Here is a 17,260-nt window from a genome sequence, read left to right as displayed (position 1 = left end):
TCTAAAACATCACATAAACACAACAGCAACAACAACATAATAACAAGCATGCAACAATCAAACTTTTCTTACAACTCAAGAAAACACAAAGAAAAGTTACTAGAGATCAAACCTTGACTTGGATTACACAAAGAGCTGCTGAAAATCACTAGAATCAAACAAGAACACCCAGCCCTAGCAGCTCCTAGACTTGGCCGAAAAGAGAGAGAGAGAGAGAGAGAGAGAGAGAGAGAGAGAGAGAGAGAGAGAGAGCTTTGAAAATTTTTCTATTTTTCTAACTTAGAATTTTTTTGAATAAATGAGAAATAAAATCAATTTACCCCCATATACTTCAGCCAACAATTAATAAAATAAACATATAATTCAACTATTAAAATCACTAGAAGACAAAATAATAATGGGGCAAAAAGACCATTTTGCCCCTCCACATCAAAATCACATAAATAATACTAAAGGGGTATTTTTGGGAAATTCTAAATTCTTGGCCATTCCCGACATTCCCAATGTCTAAAAATCGACCCAAACTACTAACATACTAAGTTGTGATTTTACTGAGCCAAACACCGAGTTCCATGTTACCGGGCACCGGAAATGCAAAATTATGAACACTACTAACTCACATAAAAATGCATCTCAGAATTCGAAAATAACAGTATAATAATTATTTAAATAGCTATAAATAATTTTCATAATTAAACGTGATTAACTTTTAATTTCCAAATTAAACTAAGCGGTCTTTACACAATGCCAACAACTCATATCTCTTATCAGCCAACAACTAAGTCAAGGTCAGACCGGTGAGGACCCAAATACTGCTGTTGCAGCATCCAACATGGCTGGTAAAAAGTCTTTTTTTTCATACTCATTCTTGGATAATTGATACTGGAGCAACTCACCATATGTGTTCTCCAAAATCTTGTTTTTTATCTTTTTCTAACAATGATTTTCCACCACATGTGATCCTTCCTAATGGCAATCAAATATCTGTTCAATGGATTGGTACAGTTCAAATAAATCCACACCTTATTCTTTATGATGTGTTATTTGTTCCAACCTTTACCATCAACCTATTCTCTATTCCAACATTTCTTAGTCACACGGCTAACATGGTCCATTTTCACCATGATTTTTGTGTATTACAGGCTCATTCTCCGAGTGTAGTGATTGGGACAGCTAAAAGACTTGGAAAGCTATATGTTCTTCTCCAAGATTTCATACCTATAGCAAGTTCTACTTGCCCTTTATTTTCTACTAATAATGGAGACCAATGGCACAAACGCCTTGGTCATCCCTCAATGTACATTTCTAATACAATCAATAAAAAGTTCTTTTCTGGTTCAAATGATTCAAAAATCCAGCATTGTCACATATGTCATATTGCAAAATAAAAAAGATTACCATTCATATCAAACCATAATTTTGTTGATGATATATTTCACCTTATTCATATGGATATTTGGGGACCCTTCAATATCATAAGCATTGAAGGATATAGATATTTTCTCACCATTGTTGATGACAAATATCGTTTTACATGGACTTTTATGCTTAAAAATAAATCTGATGTGCAATCTATCATTCCCATGTTCTATAACATGGTTTGCACACAATATTCCAAACCCATAAAAGCTATTAGATCCGACAATACTAAAGAACTCAACATGCATTCCTTCTATGCTTCTAAAGGCATTGTTCATTATCATTCTTGTGTTGAGAGACCACAACAAAACTCCGATGTGGAAAGAAAGCATCAACACATTTTGAATATTGCTAGAGCCAATTGCTTTCAATCCAATTTACCTCTCCTTTATTGGTCATATCTCATTCATACTGCCACCTACTTAATGAATAGAACTCCTTCCATTCTACTTCAAGGTAGCACTTCATATGAGAAACTACATCAAAAACCCCCTCATTATGAACACCTAAGGTGCTTTGGATGCCTAGCTTATGCTTCTACTCTACCATCTACTAGGCACAAATTTTCACCTAGAAGTCGTGCTTCAATTTTTATTGGCTACCCCCAAGGAATGAAAGCATACACCCTACTTGATATTGAGACAAAACAAATATATCACTCTCGAGATGTAGTCTTTTATGAAATGATTTTTCTTTTTATTGGCCACATTTCTCATTCTAACATCAACAAGTTTTTTCAAGAACTATGCCTACCTGTGTTTCAACCCATATCTCGGGTTAACACACAAATAACACCAGTTGTGTACCTCCAAAAACAACACCTAATACCAATATTATTCCCACACAAAACCAAGTTTCTGGCACTTCTCTCACACCAGCAGCAATTCAGCATGCTAAACCAGCACCTGGTGCAATATCAGATGCCCCAAACACCACAACAGATTCACCTGTTGCTGATCAAACATCGAGCCATACATCACACGCTCCACCCATTACAACAGCCCCTATTGTTGACAATGACTCTATCCAATGCAACTCTGATGTTCAACCAAATATCACAGTCCCAAATATTGATTCTCAACAATTAAATACTGACACTGCTGAGCAAATCACACCAGCAGCACCCACCAAATCTCTCCTCATACTCGATGTCAATAATCCAAATCAAACAACAATCACAACAGATCATACCCAACTTAAACAATCAAAAAGTGGCAGATCTATCCACAAACCCGCACATCTGAAGGACTATGTTTTTCATACCACATCTACAGCTTTTCCAATTGAAAAGTTTCTCTCCTACACCAAACTCTGTCCACAATCTAGGACTGGTGTCCTTGCAGCCTATTCACATATTGAATCTCGTTCTTATTCCAAGGCCTCATAATTCACACATTGGCTTAAGGCCATGGATGATGAAATTGAGGCCTTAGAAAAAAATCATACTTGGATTGTCACCAAATTACCCCATGGACACAAAGCCATTGGATGTAAATGGGTTTATAAAGTAAAGTACAATCAACAAGGGGAAGCCATTCGATTTAAGGCTCGCCTTGTCGCCAAAGGGTTCAATCAAAAACAAGGAATAGATTATGATCAAACTTATGCTCCCGTAGCTAAGTTTAACACTCTCAAAAATTTTCTTGCACTTGCTGCAATGTACAATTAGGATATCCATCAAGTTGACATCAACAATGCGTTTCTCCATGGTGACCTCCAAGAAGAAGTGTACATGAAAATCCCACCAGGCTATAAAGCCCCTCCAAACAGCGTTTGTAAACTCAACAAGAGTATCTACGGCCTTAAACAAGCCTCTAGACAATGGTACGAAAAATTGAGTACCACCTTAAAATCTGAGGGTTTCCAACAATCTCTTTCTGACAATTCCTTATTCATAAAAAAAAAAACTCCAACTTTCCAACTTGCCATCCTCATATATGTGGATGATATAATCATTGCTAGCAATAACAATGCTGCCATCACTCAATTCAAATCTTTCTTGGATAAAAAATTTTCTCTCAAGGACATTGGACCACTTCGATTTTTCCTTGGTTTGGAGATAGCAAGAACAAATAAAGGCATTTCAATATCTCAAAGGCTCTTCACCTTGCAACTTCTAACTGACATGGGTTACCTAGGAGCAAAGCTTGCTTCAACTCCCATAGAACCTAATCTCAAGCTTAGTAAGGACAAGGGAAACCCCTTACTCGATCCAACCACTTATAGGAGCCTCATTGGCAAACTAATCTACTTAACTATAACACGGCCAGACATATCTTATGCCGTCAATCATTTAAGTCAATTTCTCACATCTCCAAGGTTACCCCATCTTCAAGCCACCCATCGTGTGCTTCAATACCTCAAACGTACCCCCGGTCAAGGACTTTTCTTCCCTTCCAATACAAGTCCAAACATTTCAGCCTTTGCTGAAACAAGCTTATCCTCTTCGAATGTTCAACTCTCTTTTTTTTGCAGATGCGGATTGGGGAGCTTGCCAAGACACACGTCGATCCAATTCCAAATATTGTGTCTTTCTTGGCCAAGCTCTTGTCTCTTGGAAATAAAAAAAAATAGCAAGTCATCTCTCGGTCTTCAGCTGAAGCCGAGTATCGTGCCATGGCCAATGCAACCTCCGAAGTAACTTGGTGTTGGGTTTTATGCCCTGAATAAAACTCATTTCAATATAATCAGATTTACTTATTAATATAGATCAGAAATAACATTTAATGTTGCATGGTTCACATGATTTATTTCATGATTATATGTACATAATGTATAAATTCATCTGAAACCCTTTTCACATACTTGATCCTGTTTATTGTGCCGTCAACACATTGGAAAGTAAACATGACTATGTGAATAAAGTTTCCTAGATTTATCAGACATAGGGTTTTACTGATATGATAATCTACAACAGAGTTTACTTGCATTTGGAGAAGTGCTACGTTTAATTGCTTGTAAGACTCATGTAATTGGTTTTGATTAATCAATTATAATTCTCAAATTAGACTATGTCTATTTGTGAATTTTTCACTAAGTAAGGGCGAAATTGTAAAGAAAGAGTTTTAGGGGCATATTTGTTAATTATGATACTTTGTATGGTTCAATTAATAAATATGATAAATGACAATATTATTTAATAATTATTTATAGTTATTAAATAGTTAGAATTGGCATTTAAATGGTTGAATTAGAAAATTGGCGTTTTTGAGAAAATCAGATGCAGAAAAGGTAAAACTGCAAAATTGCAAAAAGTGAGGCCCAAATCCACTAGTATAGGGCCAGCCACTTTTGTAGGAAATTTAAACTGATATTTTCATTATTTTAATGCCAAATAATTCAAACCTAACCCTAGTGGAATGCTATAAATAGATAGTGAAGGCTTCAGGAAAAACACTTCTTCTGATTCAGAAAAACTGAGCCTTTCTCTCTCCCTATCTTTAGCTACCACTTCTTCTTTCTTCTTCCTTTGAATTTCGAACTACCTTAGTGTATGAGTAGTGCCCACACACATCAAGTGATACCTCAATCATAGTGAGGAAGATCGTGAAGAAAGATCATCAGCAAAGGAGTTTCAGTCAAAGATTCAGAGAAAGAGATCCAGGTTCAGATATTGATAATGCTCTGCTACATAAAGGAATCAAGGGCTAGATATCTGAACGGAAGTTGAGTCATATTATTCCGCTGCACCCAATGTAAGGTTTCCTAAACTTTATATGTGTTTAATTTATCGTTTTAGAAAGTTCTTATTTAGGCTGTTAATAAACATACTTGTGAGTAGATCTAAGATCCTGGTAAAATAATTTCCAACACTTGGATCATTGCTCTCCTCAAGGATTTTGGAATCTCCCTCAACCGGCCTGCCTCTCTCTTTTGTGACAACACGGCAGCCATACACATTAGTGAAAATCCAGTCTATCATGAATGCACTAAACACGTTGAGATCGACTGTCACTTCATTCGGGAAAAAATCCAGCAAGGCACTCTCAAATTACTTCATGTTTCCTCTCAACAGAATATAGCTGACATCTTCACAAAAGCCTTGCTTCCCTCACATTTTAACAATATTGTATTCAAGATGTGTGTTTCTAATATTTACACTCCATCTTGACTTGACGGGGGCTATTAGGATTAGGGTGTTAGTTAAGTTTGTTAAGAGGTTAATTTGGTTGTTATTGTTTTTAACTAATTCTTGATTAGTTTTGTCGGACTATATTACCCTTCTTGCTGGGTATATAAACTTAGCTATATTGTATCTAAGACAATAACAATTTTCTATTTTTCAATAACAGCGCTTCTTTCTTTCTTTCTCTGCTAACCTGTTCCAAGTTTCTTAATCCTCATAATTTGTAATAATTTTTCACCACCGTTATTTCTCAAAATCTATACAAAAAAACCTCCAGTCATTAAAAAACATATCCCACTCCCACATAACAATTTTTTTTTTTAGCAAAGCATATTTTTTCACCACCGTTATTTCTCAAAAACCATACAAAAAAACCTCCAGTCATTAAAAAACATATCCCACTCCCACATAACAATTCTTTTTTTTTTTTTAACAAAGCATATTTTTTCACAACCGTTATTTCTCAAAAACCATACAAAAAAAACCTCGAGTCATTAAAAAACATATCCCACTCCCACATAACAATTCTCTTTTTTTTAACAAAGCATATTTTTTCACCACCGCTATTTCTCAAAAACCATACAAAAAAGCTCCAGTCATTAAAAAACATATCCCACTCCCACATAACAATTTTTTTTTTAACAAAGCATATCCCGATATACAACTTAATTGTTCAGATTTTCCTAAAAAAAAAATAAAAAAGAAAAATCACTTCTAGAGTTTGGAAAATTATTAGACCGTTTACATTTAGGTGATATTCTCACGAGTCTCTTCGTCCTTCGCTTCGGCCATCAACAGCGGTTGCAGAATACCCATCTCAAAATCAAAGTTGCTCAAAAGATGATCAATCTCGAAATTCGGTGCTTGCTGAGCCCTCGAAAACCCACTGCTCTCATTCTTTACCAAACTACTCTCAATATTGTCACTAGGAACATCTTTTGCGCTTGAAACACCATCCTTCTCCTCCGTCCCTGTCACATTAACCGATGCACCGGCATGCTCCAACAGCCACGCGATGGTCTGGCCTTCAGTTTTGTGACCCAGCTCACGTGTCAGCTGAAACACACGCGCCGCGCAAGTCGCCGGGAGGCGGATCCTGCAGTCTCGGCCGTCGATCTTAGTGTGCCGGTCTTTTGCGGGTTTAGGGTTGAGATGCTTTTTTGTTGAGGCATTTTGTCGAACAGGTTTCTGTATTTCCGAATTTTCATCCATTTTCTTCGAGGAACCCATTTCAGTGTGGAGAAACTGCGTATATGCATATACATATATGTATATATATAGTTGTTTTTGATTCAAAGTGTGCATGCGTTTCGCCTAGTGTCAAATGGAGAAAGAGAAATGTTTGTTTGTATTGTATATATGGAAATTAATAGTCAACAAAAGAAAGAAGACGAGTCAAAGTGGTTTTTTGAGGTGATTAATTATGGAAATGGAAGGATTTTATTTTTACATATAATATGCTTCTTGACTACACGTAACGCCCATGAGTTTGTAGGAAATTTAATTCTTTTCTTCAAATATTTTAATGAATAGTATGAGAAAACGACAATGCATGAGTTGTGTTAATAATTAGTGTATTCCATTTCAGTTTTGTTGGTCTTTTCTATGCAAATTAATAAATGTATTTGGGTATTACTTTTGTTAAAAGGTTCTAACATTACTTCTGTCCCTAAGTTTGTTTCTGGTATTTGATAAAAGATGTTCCTTTATTTTAATTATTTTTTGAAATAAATAGAAACTTCATTAAAAGATGAACATAAATGGTAAAGCCAATACAAGCAAAGTTCAAACAAGAAAGATAGATTACTATGGGTAGATCTAGCCACCAAGTCTTGGTATGAAGCATCGCTAACCAATTTAGGAAGAGAATGAACTAATATATTAAGGCTATAGTTGGAAGTTGAATTTTGGTAAGAAAAAAAAAAGTAAGGAGAATATAGGGGGAAAATAAAAATTATCATGTTTGTTATGGAAAGTGTTCACGAAGAAAAAATGATGAAGGTTATAAAGCCTCAAGAAGAATGAATGTTGAGGACAACAATGAAGAGAAGAATAAGTTTTGTATTGCTTTCATGTGCTTATCCTTACAATAATTTTCCAACCCAATCTGTGAATGGGTATTTATACTCTAATGACCTGAGATACGTAAATGGTCTCTAAGGAGAACAAGTAGGACATCGTACACTTGTAGGTGACAGGATGCAGGAGTTAGTCTTGTTGAAAATTGTGATTGTCGGGTGTCAGGTGGTCTCAACATGCAGAGTTAGTGGTTGCAGAATACCCTTAGTCGGGACGTCAGGGCATGTAGGCGAAACGTCTCCACTACTCGTACCCTCTCTCACAACTATCCTCTTGTTCTAGATCTTAGAAGTGGCATGGTCGTACCCTAACGTGCACTTGACCGTGTGTATGTTTGTCCTTTTAATTCTTCGATCAATAGTTTTCTTCCCAACACTTAGGAAAATTCACTAAGTGTTGGTTACATCACATGCCTGAGATGCTCTTTAAGCATAAGTGGTCGAGATGCTTCCCCAAATGTGAGAAGGTCACCAAGGAGCTCTCCTCTTGGTGTGGCAAAGATGGTCATCAAGAGGCTTTCCTCTTGGTGTGGCCAAGATGCATGCTTGTAGGGCTTGGCCAAGATGCTCACTTGTTGAGCATGGCCGAGACGCATGCTTGTAGGACTTGGCCAATATGGTCATGGAGACCTTTTGGCCGAAATGCTTTAGGTCTTGAGCATGTGGTCGAGATGGTTGAGGCCTTGAGAATCAAGTCGTGTGTGACTTAAAAAAAAGCTTGTATTATTTAAGCAAGCCCCTTGCAATTGGGATCTAAATAAACACTTCAAACTAAAAGATTTTGGACCACTCGAATTTTTCCTTGGTCTTGAAATTGCATGTTCTAACAAAGGGATCTCTGTTCCCAATGGCCTTTGGCTTTACACATTTTGTCTAAGACAGGATTCCTAGGTCGTAAGCATGTTTCCTTTCCCATGGAGCCAAACTTGAAGCTTAGTAAGGACATCAGTGATCTTCTTCTGAATCCCATAACCTACAGAAGCACCATAGGCAAGCTCACCTACCTACCATTACAAGACCTGGTCTTTCCTTTGATGTAAACAAACTCAACCAGTTCATGTCATCACCAAGAACACCTCATTTACAAGCTACCCATTGAATGTTCCAATACATCAAAACTAGGAATGTCAATCGAGCCGGGCCCGGGCTGACCTGTCATAGACCCGGCCCGACCCGATATCGCTTTGGCCCAACCTGACCTGGCCCGACCTGACTACTTTCTTCATCTTAATGGGTCAGGCCCGACCCAAAATAATCGAACCCGATCGGGCCCGACCCGTATTTTAAAAAAAAATAGTTTATTTATTTATTTATTTTTAAAGAAAAATAATTGAATAGTCAGTGAGACATGTAGAGATGATCATTTGCATTGGGCAGGAGAACATGGCTACACAACAACTCTTACTCTAGCAAAGTATCCAGCTCCACACCAATCCACCCCATTCCCAAAACAAATGTTTCAACGAATAATTGGTGCCTACTCCTTAACTAATTGAAATACATAATTTACATGAAAATCACAATATAAAGAAGTTTTCTAATCACGCAAAGGATGTGAGTTCTTCAACTTCGGAACTTTGAATGTGGCTGAGAACAGTTTTGGAGTCACTGACGTGGGCACAACATCGTCATTTGCCTTCCTCTTCGATCTTTTGATACCCTAATCGCAAGAAAATATCAATAACAAAAATACATATGTTTTAACTCAAATTTTAAAAAGAATTATACAGAACAGTTTAATTTCATAATTTTTTGAATATTTGGAATATTGGAACAAAAGAACCGGAACATGCATGGCAAAATATAAAAACACAACATATGAAAAAAATCCAGAAAGCCATTGTTACAGTTGTTACTTGTTACCTGGGTAAGTAAGTCAGAGGACGTCGGAGATGGGAGTCAGCCATCGTCAGAGATGGGAGTCAACCGTCCTTGGAGATGGGAGCCATCAGTCGTCGGAGAGAGAGAAAACGGGAGAGACCATAGAAGAGTCAAAGTTTAAAACTAAAGAAATTGGGAATGAATTTTTTAGGGATTTAGGTTTTTTTTTTAATATCTGAAATTGGGCCGGGTCGGGCCCGATCCGAAATAATATGTACCAGGCCAGGCTTAGAGCCCGATAAAAACCCTAGATAATTGGGCCAAAGTTGCCCCGAGCCCCCGGTCCGCGAAAATGGCCTAAATTCCATTCCTAATCAAAACTACTCCAAGTCAAGGCTTGTTTTTCTTCTCCACTTCTCCCTCTCATATCACTGCATATGTTGTATCAAACTTACCAGATGACACAATCTTTCTCTCAAAGTATTTTTCTACGCTAATTGGGGGACTTGCGTGGACACTCGACGCTCACTCACTGACTAATGCATTTTCCTTGGCAATTCCCTTATCTCCTAGAAGTAAAAAAAAAAAATCCTACTATCTCTTGCTCTTTTGTCGAGGCTCAGTATCGCGTAATGGCCAACGCCACTTGTGAGATCACTTGGTTATTAGCTTTCTTGAAAGACTTTGTTGTTCATCACTAGCTCCCTAAAAGATTATATTGTGGCAATGCAGTTGTCATTCACATTTCAGAGATCTTAGTGTATTACGAGCTCACAAAACATGTCAAAATCAACTGCCATATCATTCTAGAAAAAATCCAAACTGCAGGAGTGCTCAAAATATGTTAATACAAATCATTTATTATGTATTAAATAATACAATTCTCATTGCATTAAAATATATAATCGTAATCATTAATAAAATATACAAAGTTTTATACAAATATAGTGTTCCTTATTATTTAATACAATGCAACTCTTCTACGTCCTACCTAAGCCGCAAAGTTCAAAAATTAATTTATAAAAACGTATCTAGTGTAAATTGTCATTTTATCCACTGCGAAATATAAAAAGATTAATTCGTAAAGGGCATTATTATTTGATAAGCATATGAAGTCAAATTAGTTTTATTACAGAACAATTTTGCTAACAAATTAGAAGTTCAAGTGGATTATAGATAATTGTGTATCTCAAATGAATAGCTAAGGTATACAATATGAAATATTTTGGGAGCAAATATGAAAACAAAACTTCTGAATATCAGCCGTCCATAATAAATTTGGACCCCACAGTACATGAAATTGATGACAAAATGAATTAAATAAAACAAAGTCAAAATCCAAGAAACCAGGAGGTTTCAAGACAAAAAAAATATGAACATATAAAAATATGAACATTATCCTACACTAAAGTAAAAGTAGGATTGAACAATTATATTGAGTAAATGTATAGAATTCTTAGATTGACAAACTGAACCAACACAACCAACACCAAAATGTCAATACCTGCACTTCCAAACCATCAAGCTATACTGCACACAAATCTTTGGGCAAAACAGTATGGATTGATGCCATAAAATTATTTGGAATGGTATTCATTCTGTCCTCTTGGACCTCCTTACTTTTTTAACTATATCAGATTTCAGTTTGCTTCCGCAAGACAAAACCTCTAGAAAAATGGAATCAATCTCTTGTTCCTTCTTCTCGTAGACGTAGAAAGCTAAAAAGGCAACAGGAAGTCCTGAAATTAAATAAGCCACATTAGTTTTTATTTCATAAATATAGGAAAACCATGACCATTCAAACTAAGTCATTATTATATGACAATCCACACATTCCCAAAAAGTGTAATCAGTTCATGGTTTTTAGTTTTCATCATTGCATTTTCTGCAAAGAGCAGAACAAGATGTACTAAAAAGCACTCCCAGAAAATTTAACTACTATTTGTCTTAATTTATTTAATTTTTTTTTTTGGGAAAAAATAATTTGGTTTCACTGTTAATCATCTTTTTTATTCTTCATCGCCTTAAATTTCATTCAATGTGCATTTAGGACACGAGGGAGAACACAAACCTATCACAAATAAGCTCCGAAGGGAAACAGCTCCAAGGAAGCTAATAGCCATCAGGAAAAAAGCAACCTGTTACATTATCCCCCGAAAAGTCAAGGGATCATAAATTCAACGTTAAATAATTAGTAAATAAAACTGGTTACAAGCATACATTAGGCTAGTAAAAGTGTCAATTCCTATATAGTGGTCAATGAAAATTAGTGCAGATTTGAATGTGGGTAAATAGTATTTTCATAATTTTATAAATGCAAGGATGTGATACCTACAACCATTGAGCGTAAAAGTGGAACACTGAGTACTTTTGTTGGGAAAACCGGACATTGGATAGTAAGTGAACTAGCCAACTAAGACAAACTAATTAAGATGAAGATAAAACTAATGAAAAGAATCAAAAGTTGACAAGTACCTTAACAAAAAGCATCCCATCATTTCCCTTGGCAAGAGATTTTAAGACATTGACAGCACCATTCCATGATGACGCTACTGATGTGGCAACTCTTTGTGACTTCTCTTCTGACAGCTCAAAATGAGATGGGGAAAGTTTTTCAACACTGTACCCTAAACTGCACCAGTACAAAGTTCCATTTGAAAGGGTTAGATTTCATCTAATGAGAGTAGGAAATTCATAACTGACTAATAGAACTTCAAATTGACGTAGAGAACTTCAAATCTAATGACACGGAGAGCTTGCCCCTGCTAAAAATGTATAATTATCAAATGAGAAAGCAGCAGTCTATTTACATTCAGTGCTGCATCAATACGTCAAAACAAAGTGTTGCTCTTACAGTTTTCTAGGTAAGTAGCCATGAATCAGTAAGAATATTGCTATTCCCAAAAGAATCTTTGAAAATGCAGTAATTATAGAAAATCCAGATGCAACAAAGTTGAAGTAGATGGCAGCAAGAACGATCAACGTGATGATTGTCTGTTTTTTATCCTTCCAAAGTAATGTGTCAGCAACTGCAAAATAGTAATGCCAAATTACATTTATCCGTGAAAATTAAACACATGTATACTTTGCATGTTCTCATACACGACACTTTCAAGTTGGACTTGGCAGCTCAGAATAAACTAATCAGCCATCAAAATTATTCAAGATATTCCAAATGACTTTAGGAACTCAATTGTGTTTTCTCACTCTGCTTCTCATCTTATAGCATCAACCCGAGTCATCAATTCTTCCTAAAATAAGTAATTTGCCCCTTTCCTTATGGGGTTGAGTTGGGTTGGAAAATATTTGCATCATCAAATAAAGCTTTCCTACATAAGGTGTACTCTTACTTATAAAATTAGTCATCTAAGGAAATTTGAAGATTTTTTTTGGTAAGATGACCAAAGTCCAATACTTCGTACCTCTACCACTTCCAAGATACGTGGAAGCTTTAGATGGCCCTTCTCTTTTAGGTTGATGTTCAGCCCTTAAGTGTGGATATGACTCCAATGTCCTTTTGAGACCTTCCTGTAGAAAAGTAAAATCACAAATAAATCAACCAAAGCAATAATTTCAGTCAATAAAGAAAGATAATCTGGATTGCTAGCACATGTAAATCACCAATGTACACGTACCTATCAGTAATAGGTTTCCAACCCAAGTACACATATTCAACAAACATTACAAGAAAAGAAAAATAAATATTGTAAGCCTATATCTAAGATAAGGCAAATTATTGGTTGGAAATCCTAAGTAGAATGCAAATACGTAATGACCATGCAAGATAGACTTATTTTATTCAAAGGTATTTTTTTAAAATGTTTTCAGTTCAAGTTCAGCTTATATTTCATATGTCGACCGTGGTTCTAATTGGCTAATCAGCATTTTTCTCTTTATTCACTCACTTTATAAATTTTCATTGCTTAACCTCTATCTTTTATTAAACTACAGATATGACAGCACAAGTTTAAAAAAATTGATTGGAACCACAAAATCAAGAGAAAAGTGTAATCCTGTGTTTAAACAAATAGTTGTTACTCATTACTTTGAAAGATCAAACAACCTGAAGAGTTACAATGGGAGTGTAACCGAGGCGATCCTTTGCTTTGGAGCAATTAAAAGACCTAGTGCAAGAGAGGAGTCTAACTCTTGAAGGTATCAACTGTGGAACCTTCATCCCATATGGACCAAGCAGCTTATATGTCCACTCAACAACATGTGCAATTGGCATCATTACCAAGGCTGGGATCTTTATTCTTGGCCTGCAAACTACATTGGTTCAGGAAATACATAATAAAATATCATGGACCAAATACATTACTGTATTCTTCAACCACAATTCAGAAAGGGAAACATTAATGATTTTGGAGATTGTTCCTTATAGTAGGGTGCTTTATGCAGCAAGGCTTATAAAAAAAAAATTGTTCACCAAGAGAAATAATTAAAAGAAAAATGCACACAAACAGAACAAAATAGAAGAACTCAACTGAATGATAACTGTGCATAAACAAATCCAAAAATTTACAAATTAGTTGAATGGAAGAGCTAAAGACAAAGAAATACCTTTCATAGCCAAGACCTTCAAGAATAAGTGAAAGAAACTCCCAAAACTTAATAGGTTCCATATTGGTTATAAAATAAGCCTGCAAAACCAACCCCAACTTAGTTTCATATTCGTAAGATAATCTACCAGATTCCACACCAAAAGCATTTCAAAGAATGACTCTTTCTGTCAAGTCTTAAGGCAAATCAAGTTAACATAATTTTATACGGCATTGTTAGCAATAACAATAAAGCAATCAGTTTTTAGACAAATAAATCCGTAAAAAAATTTAGCCATAACATATAAGTAAATAAAATGAAGGCAATAATCTGTTCGTGATAGAAACAGGGGGTCAACTTGGCCAGAAACTACATTGTATAGTGAAAAAGAAGAATCGCTGATAGAGAGAAAGGGAAATTAATAATATCTAATTCCAAATTAGAATTCACATCCTGGAAACTTCTACTATCAAAAGCTTTTCCCATGAGACATTTGGATTTAATAGAAGGAACTACAGAAAGACAAACAATACAGTTTCATCTTTCTGTTGAAAAAGGTAAATCAGCACCTGTCCTGCAGCTCTTTCAACAACCGCCCCCTCTGACGATAATGCCCGTTCCGCGCAAATGTGGGCATGAGCAACATTTTCAACATAAGTGAAATCATATACATTGTTGCCATCACCAATGATAAACTGAACATTTGAAAAGAAAGGAGAATCAAAAGTGAAAATATATTCCTTGAAGATTCTTAGTGACACATAATGTAAAGAAAAAGGGTAATGCATTTCGTTTGTTCTAATTTATTTATCTAAATATAATGTAGAAAAGTAGAGAACATTTACAAATAAAAAAAAACATACTTTGGATTTCCCAGCTTTAGCAGCAGCAATTAGAGATGGCACCAGCAACTTATCACCGGGACCAAATATGCTGCTAGGACGTATACAACATGTTAGAAGCCCATTAACACCATTTGACTTGATTACCAATGCCTCTCCTTCCGCTTTAGTTGCTGAATAGTGATCGTTGTGCTGGAAAAATTGGACATTGGCATGAGCAACACCAACCTAGTTAGTCGCAAGTACAGTCTACAACCCAACCCAGACCTCTAATTGAACTGTATTTCATCATGAGATTAATACATGCATAAGTCTAACAGTCTAAACAAATAATATAACGGGTTTCTGGGTATTATTCTTACAAAAGCTGAGTTGGGTCAATTCACTACCTGAGCGGGATATGGCAAAGACTCATCCCCATTGACTATTCCGTGAACCCCATCAAATACCACACTAGGAGAGCTAGTGTATATCAATTTTTTCACTTTTTGTTCAACGCAAGCATCAATGACGTTCTTGGTTCCTACAAAGAAAAGTTGAAGGTGCATTGACTACATAGAATAATTATCTACTGATACATAACGAAAGCCACCCCAAAAAATACAGTAAAGGAAACTTTCAATCAACATCACATTTCCTACCATCAACGTTGACCGAATGATGCAGCTGGTAATTATTGATGGAGGAATTCGGAGCCGCCATGTGAAACACAGCCTCAGCCCCTTGGAATGCTGTACCAAAGAAAAAACGCAAGTGAAAACCAACTCCAAATCAAAATTCCTTGAGATTTTACAGTACGGAAGAGGGCTGACCTTTGAGAACTTGGGCCTTATTACGAAGGTCGATAGTGACGTAAACGGCTCGGCCGTCGCGCAAAGCTTCTCCAAGAATCCCATTTTCCTCGGATGGTTCCAGATCAATGGTAGGACCCAAATCGGCGACTCGAACAGAAAATTTTTCTGATCTAACTAGCATATTTACCAAATGGCGCGCCGCAAAGCCCCGGCCTCCGGTGACAACACACCATCTTTGTTCGCCGGCGGCCATTATAGTTGGTTGGAAAATAGCAATAAAGGATTGGAGGTTGCTAAAATGGATCTGAGATTGAACAGAGCTTGAAACTCAGTGACAGAGTAACACTGCGGGAGAAGTCAGACAGGTGGCTTTACAAGTTGAACACATGACCAAGAGAGGTATGTATTTTTTGGAAAAAAGCATTGCTTTTAGAATTTATTTATTTATTTATATTTTGAAATAGCAGTTTTAGGATTAAAAAAGTGTTTTGAGAGGCTTTCAAAAAAAATATTATTTACAAGCAATTTTTAAAATATTATAATTAGGATTATTAAGCTTTTCTCTCTCTGGAGCCTTCTAGCAAGTATGCTATCCATCTCCTCGTTTCCTTTGTGTTTGGTTCCTCTCATGGAGGATCTCGTCCACCCTTATTGGTATAGTGGTGGTTTGACTTATTGTAGATACCCTTTTTTGCCTACTTCTCCATCCTTTCTATGTATTAAATGCTTTAGGGGTTATTATGTTTCTCTTTCACATTCCATTAATTTTGATCGGAGCATTAATTGCTACAAGCCCTTTCTTTGGCCCTTTCTATTTAATTTTTCTCATCATTCCCTTTTGTCTCCTTCCCATTTACTCCTGATCCCCCGAATCCATACCCAGAAAAACCCCCTTGGATATCGCAATTTGGAGGCGGACGAATGGTTTCCCAAAGTCTCTCAGGTTCTTCTCATCATTGCTGCTTCAATGGATGCGACTAGGGACATGACTAGGGTGGTTCTCCGGTGTTTACTTCGTGCCTTTTGGTTTTTTATATATATCTCCAAGCTCAGATATTATCTTCTTCATCACCTTTCTTTCATCTTGTTTTTTCCTGCTCATATAGCTGTCTCTTCTCTCTTTGTTAAAATGGATGAGTTCTTAAACAATGTTTCTAATGCTCTTGTTCTCCCCTCTGATGAGTCCACTGTTTTCACCTATGATGCTGGTTCTTCCAGTTCTGATCCTGCCCCCAGTAGTCTTCTCCTTAAACTGCATACTATTCGTCCTTACAATAGGCCTTCTCTGATGAAAACTCTCTCTGGTATCTGGTCATCGCAATGCCGATTCCCTGTTACTGTGTTTGAGCATGCTGATGGCATGTTTCTTGTCTCCTTTGGCTGTGAAGGGGATAAGGGTAGAATTTTAGAGGGTCAACCATGGCATTTTGCCCAGTGTCTTACTATCTTTGCAGCTCCTGATAGTTCCTTTCCCTTTACTTCTGATAATCTCCATTATGTTCCTTTTTGGATCCAAGTGTATGGTATTCCTTTCATGTGTAAGTCCTATGACCTTGCTAGGTTTATAGCTATGGAGATTGGTGACCTTATTGAGGTGGATAAGGACACCATTAAGGAGGGCACTGGTCCTTATCTGCG

General features: G+C 36.4%; 2 protein-coding genes across 2 annotated transcripts; both read right to left on the bottom strand.

The window, feature by feature from the left end:
• Nucleotides 1-6,292: 6,292 nt before the first annotated feature.
• Nucleotides 6,293-6,775, bottom strand: LOC115720011 (transcription factor TCP6-like). The gene has a single exon (XM_030649179.2). It carries the CDS (start codon nucleotides 6,773-6,775, stop codon nucleotides 6,293-6,295), a length of 483 nt encoding a protein of 160 aa, XP_030505039.2.
• A 3,969-nt stretch (nucleotides 6,776-10,744) lies between these two features.
• Nucleotides 10,745-16,235, bottom strand: LOC115720623 (3beta-hydroxysteroid-dehydrogenase/decarboxylase). The gene is made up of 12 exons (XM_030649786.2): nucleotides 15,641-16,235; nucleotides 15,470-15,559; nucleotides 15,218-15,351; nucleotides 14,850-15,020; nucleotides 14,556-14,681; nucleotides 14,008-14,087; nucleotides 13,508-13,706; nucleotides 12,867-12,972; nucleotides 12,299-12,473; nucleotides 11,920-12,076; nucleotides 11,516-11,582; nucleotides 10,745-11,183 (listed from the first exon to the last, which is right to left on the bottom strand). Exons 1-12 carry the CDS (start codon nucleotides 15,873-15,875, stop codon nucleotides 11,038-11,040), a joined length of 1,686 nt encoding a protein of 561 aa, XP_030505646.2. The 5' UTR covers nucleotides 15,876-16,235; the 3' UTR covers nucleotides 10,745-11,037.
• Between the last annotated feature and the right edge of the window lie 1,025 nt (nucleotides 16,236-17,260).

This window comes from Cannabis sativa, chromosome 2, assembly GCF_029168945.1.
Source record: "Cannabis sativa cultivar Pink pepper isolate KNU-18-1 chromosome 2, ASM2916894v1, whole genome shotgun sequence".
NCBI classification, from domain to species: domain Eukaryota; kingdom Viridiplantae; phylum Streptophyta; class Magnoliopsida; order Rosales; family Cannabaceae; genus Cannabis; species Cannabis sativa.
The sequence above is the reverse complement of the archived record's forward strand: the minus strand, read 5'-3'. Positions and strand labels throughout refer to the sequence as shown.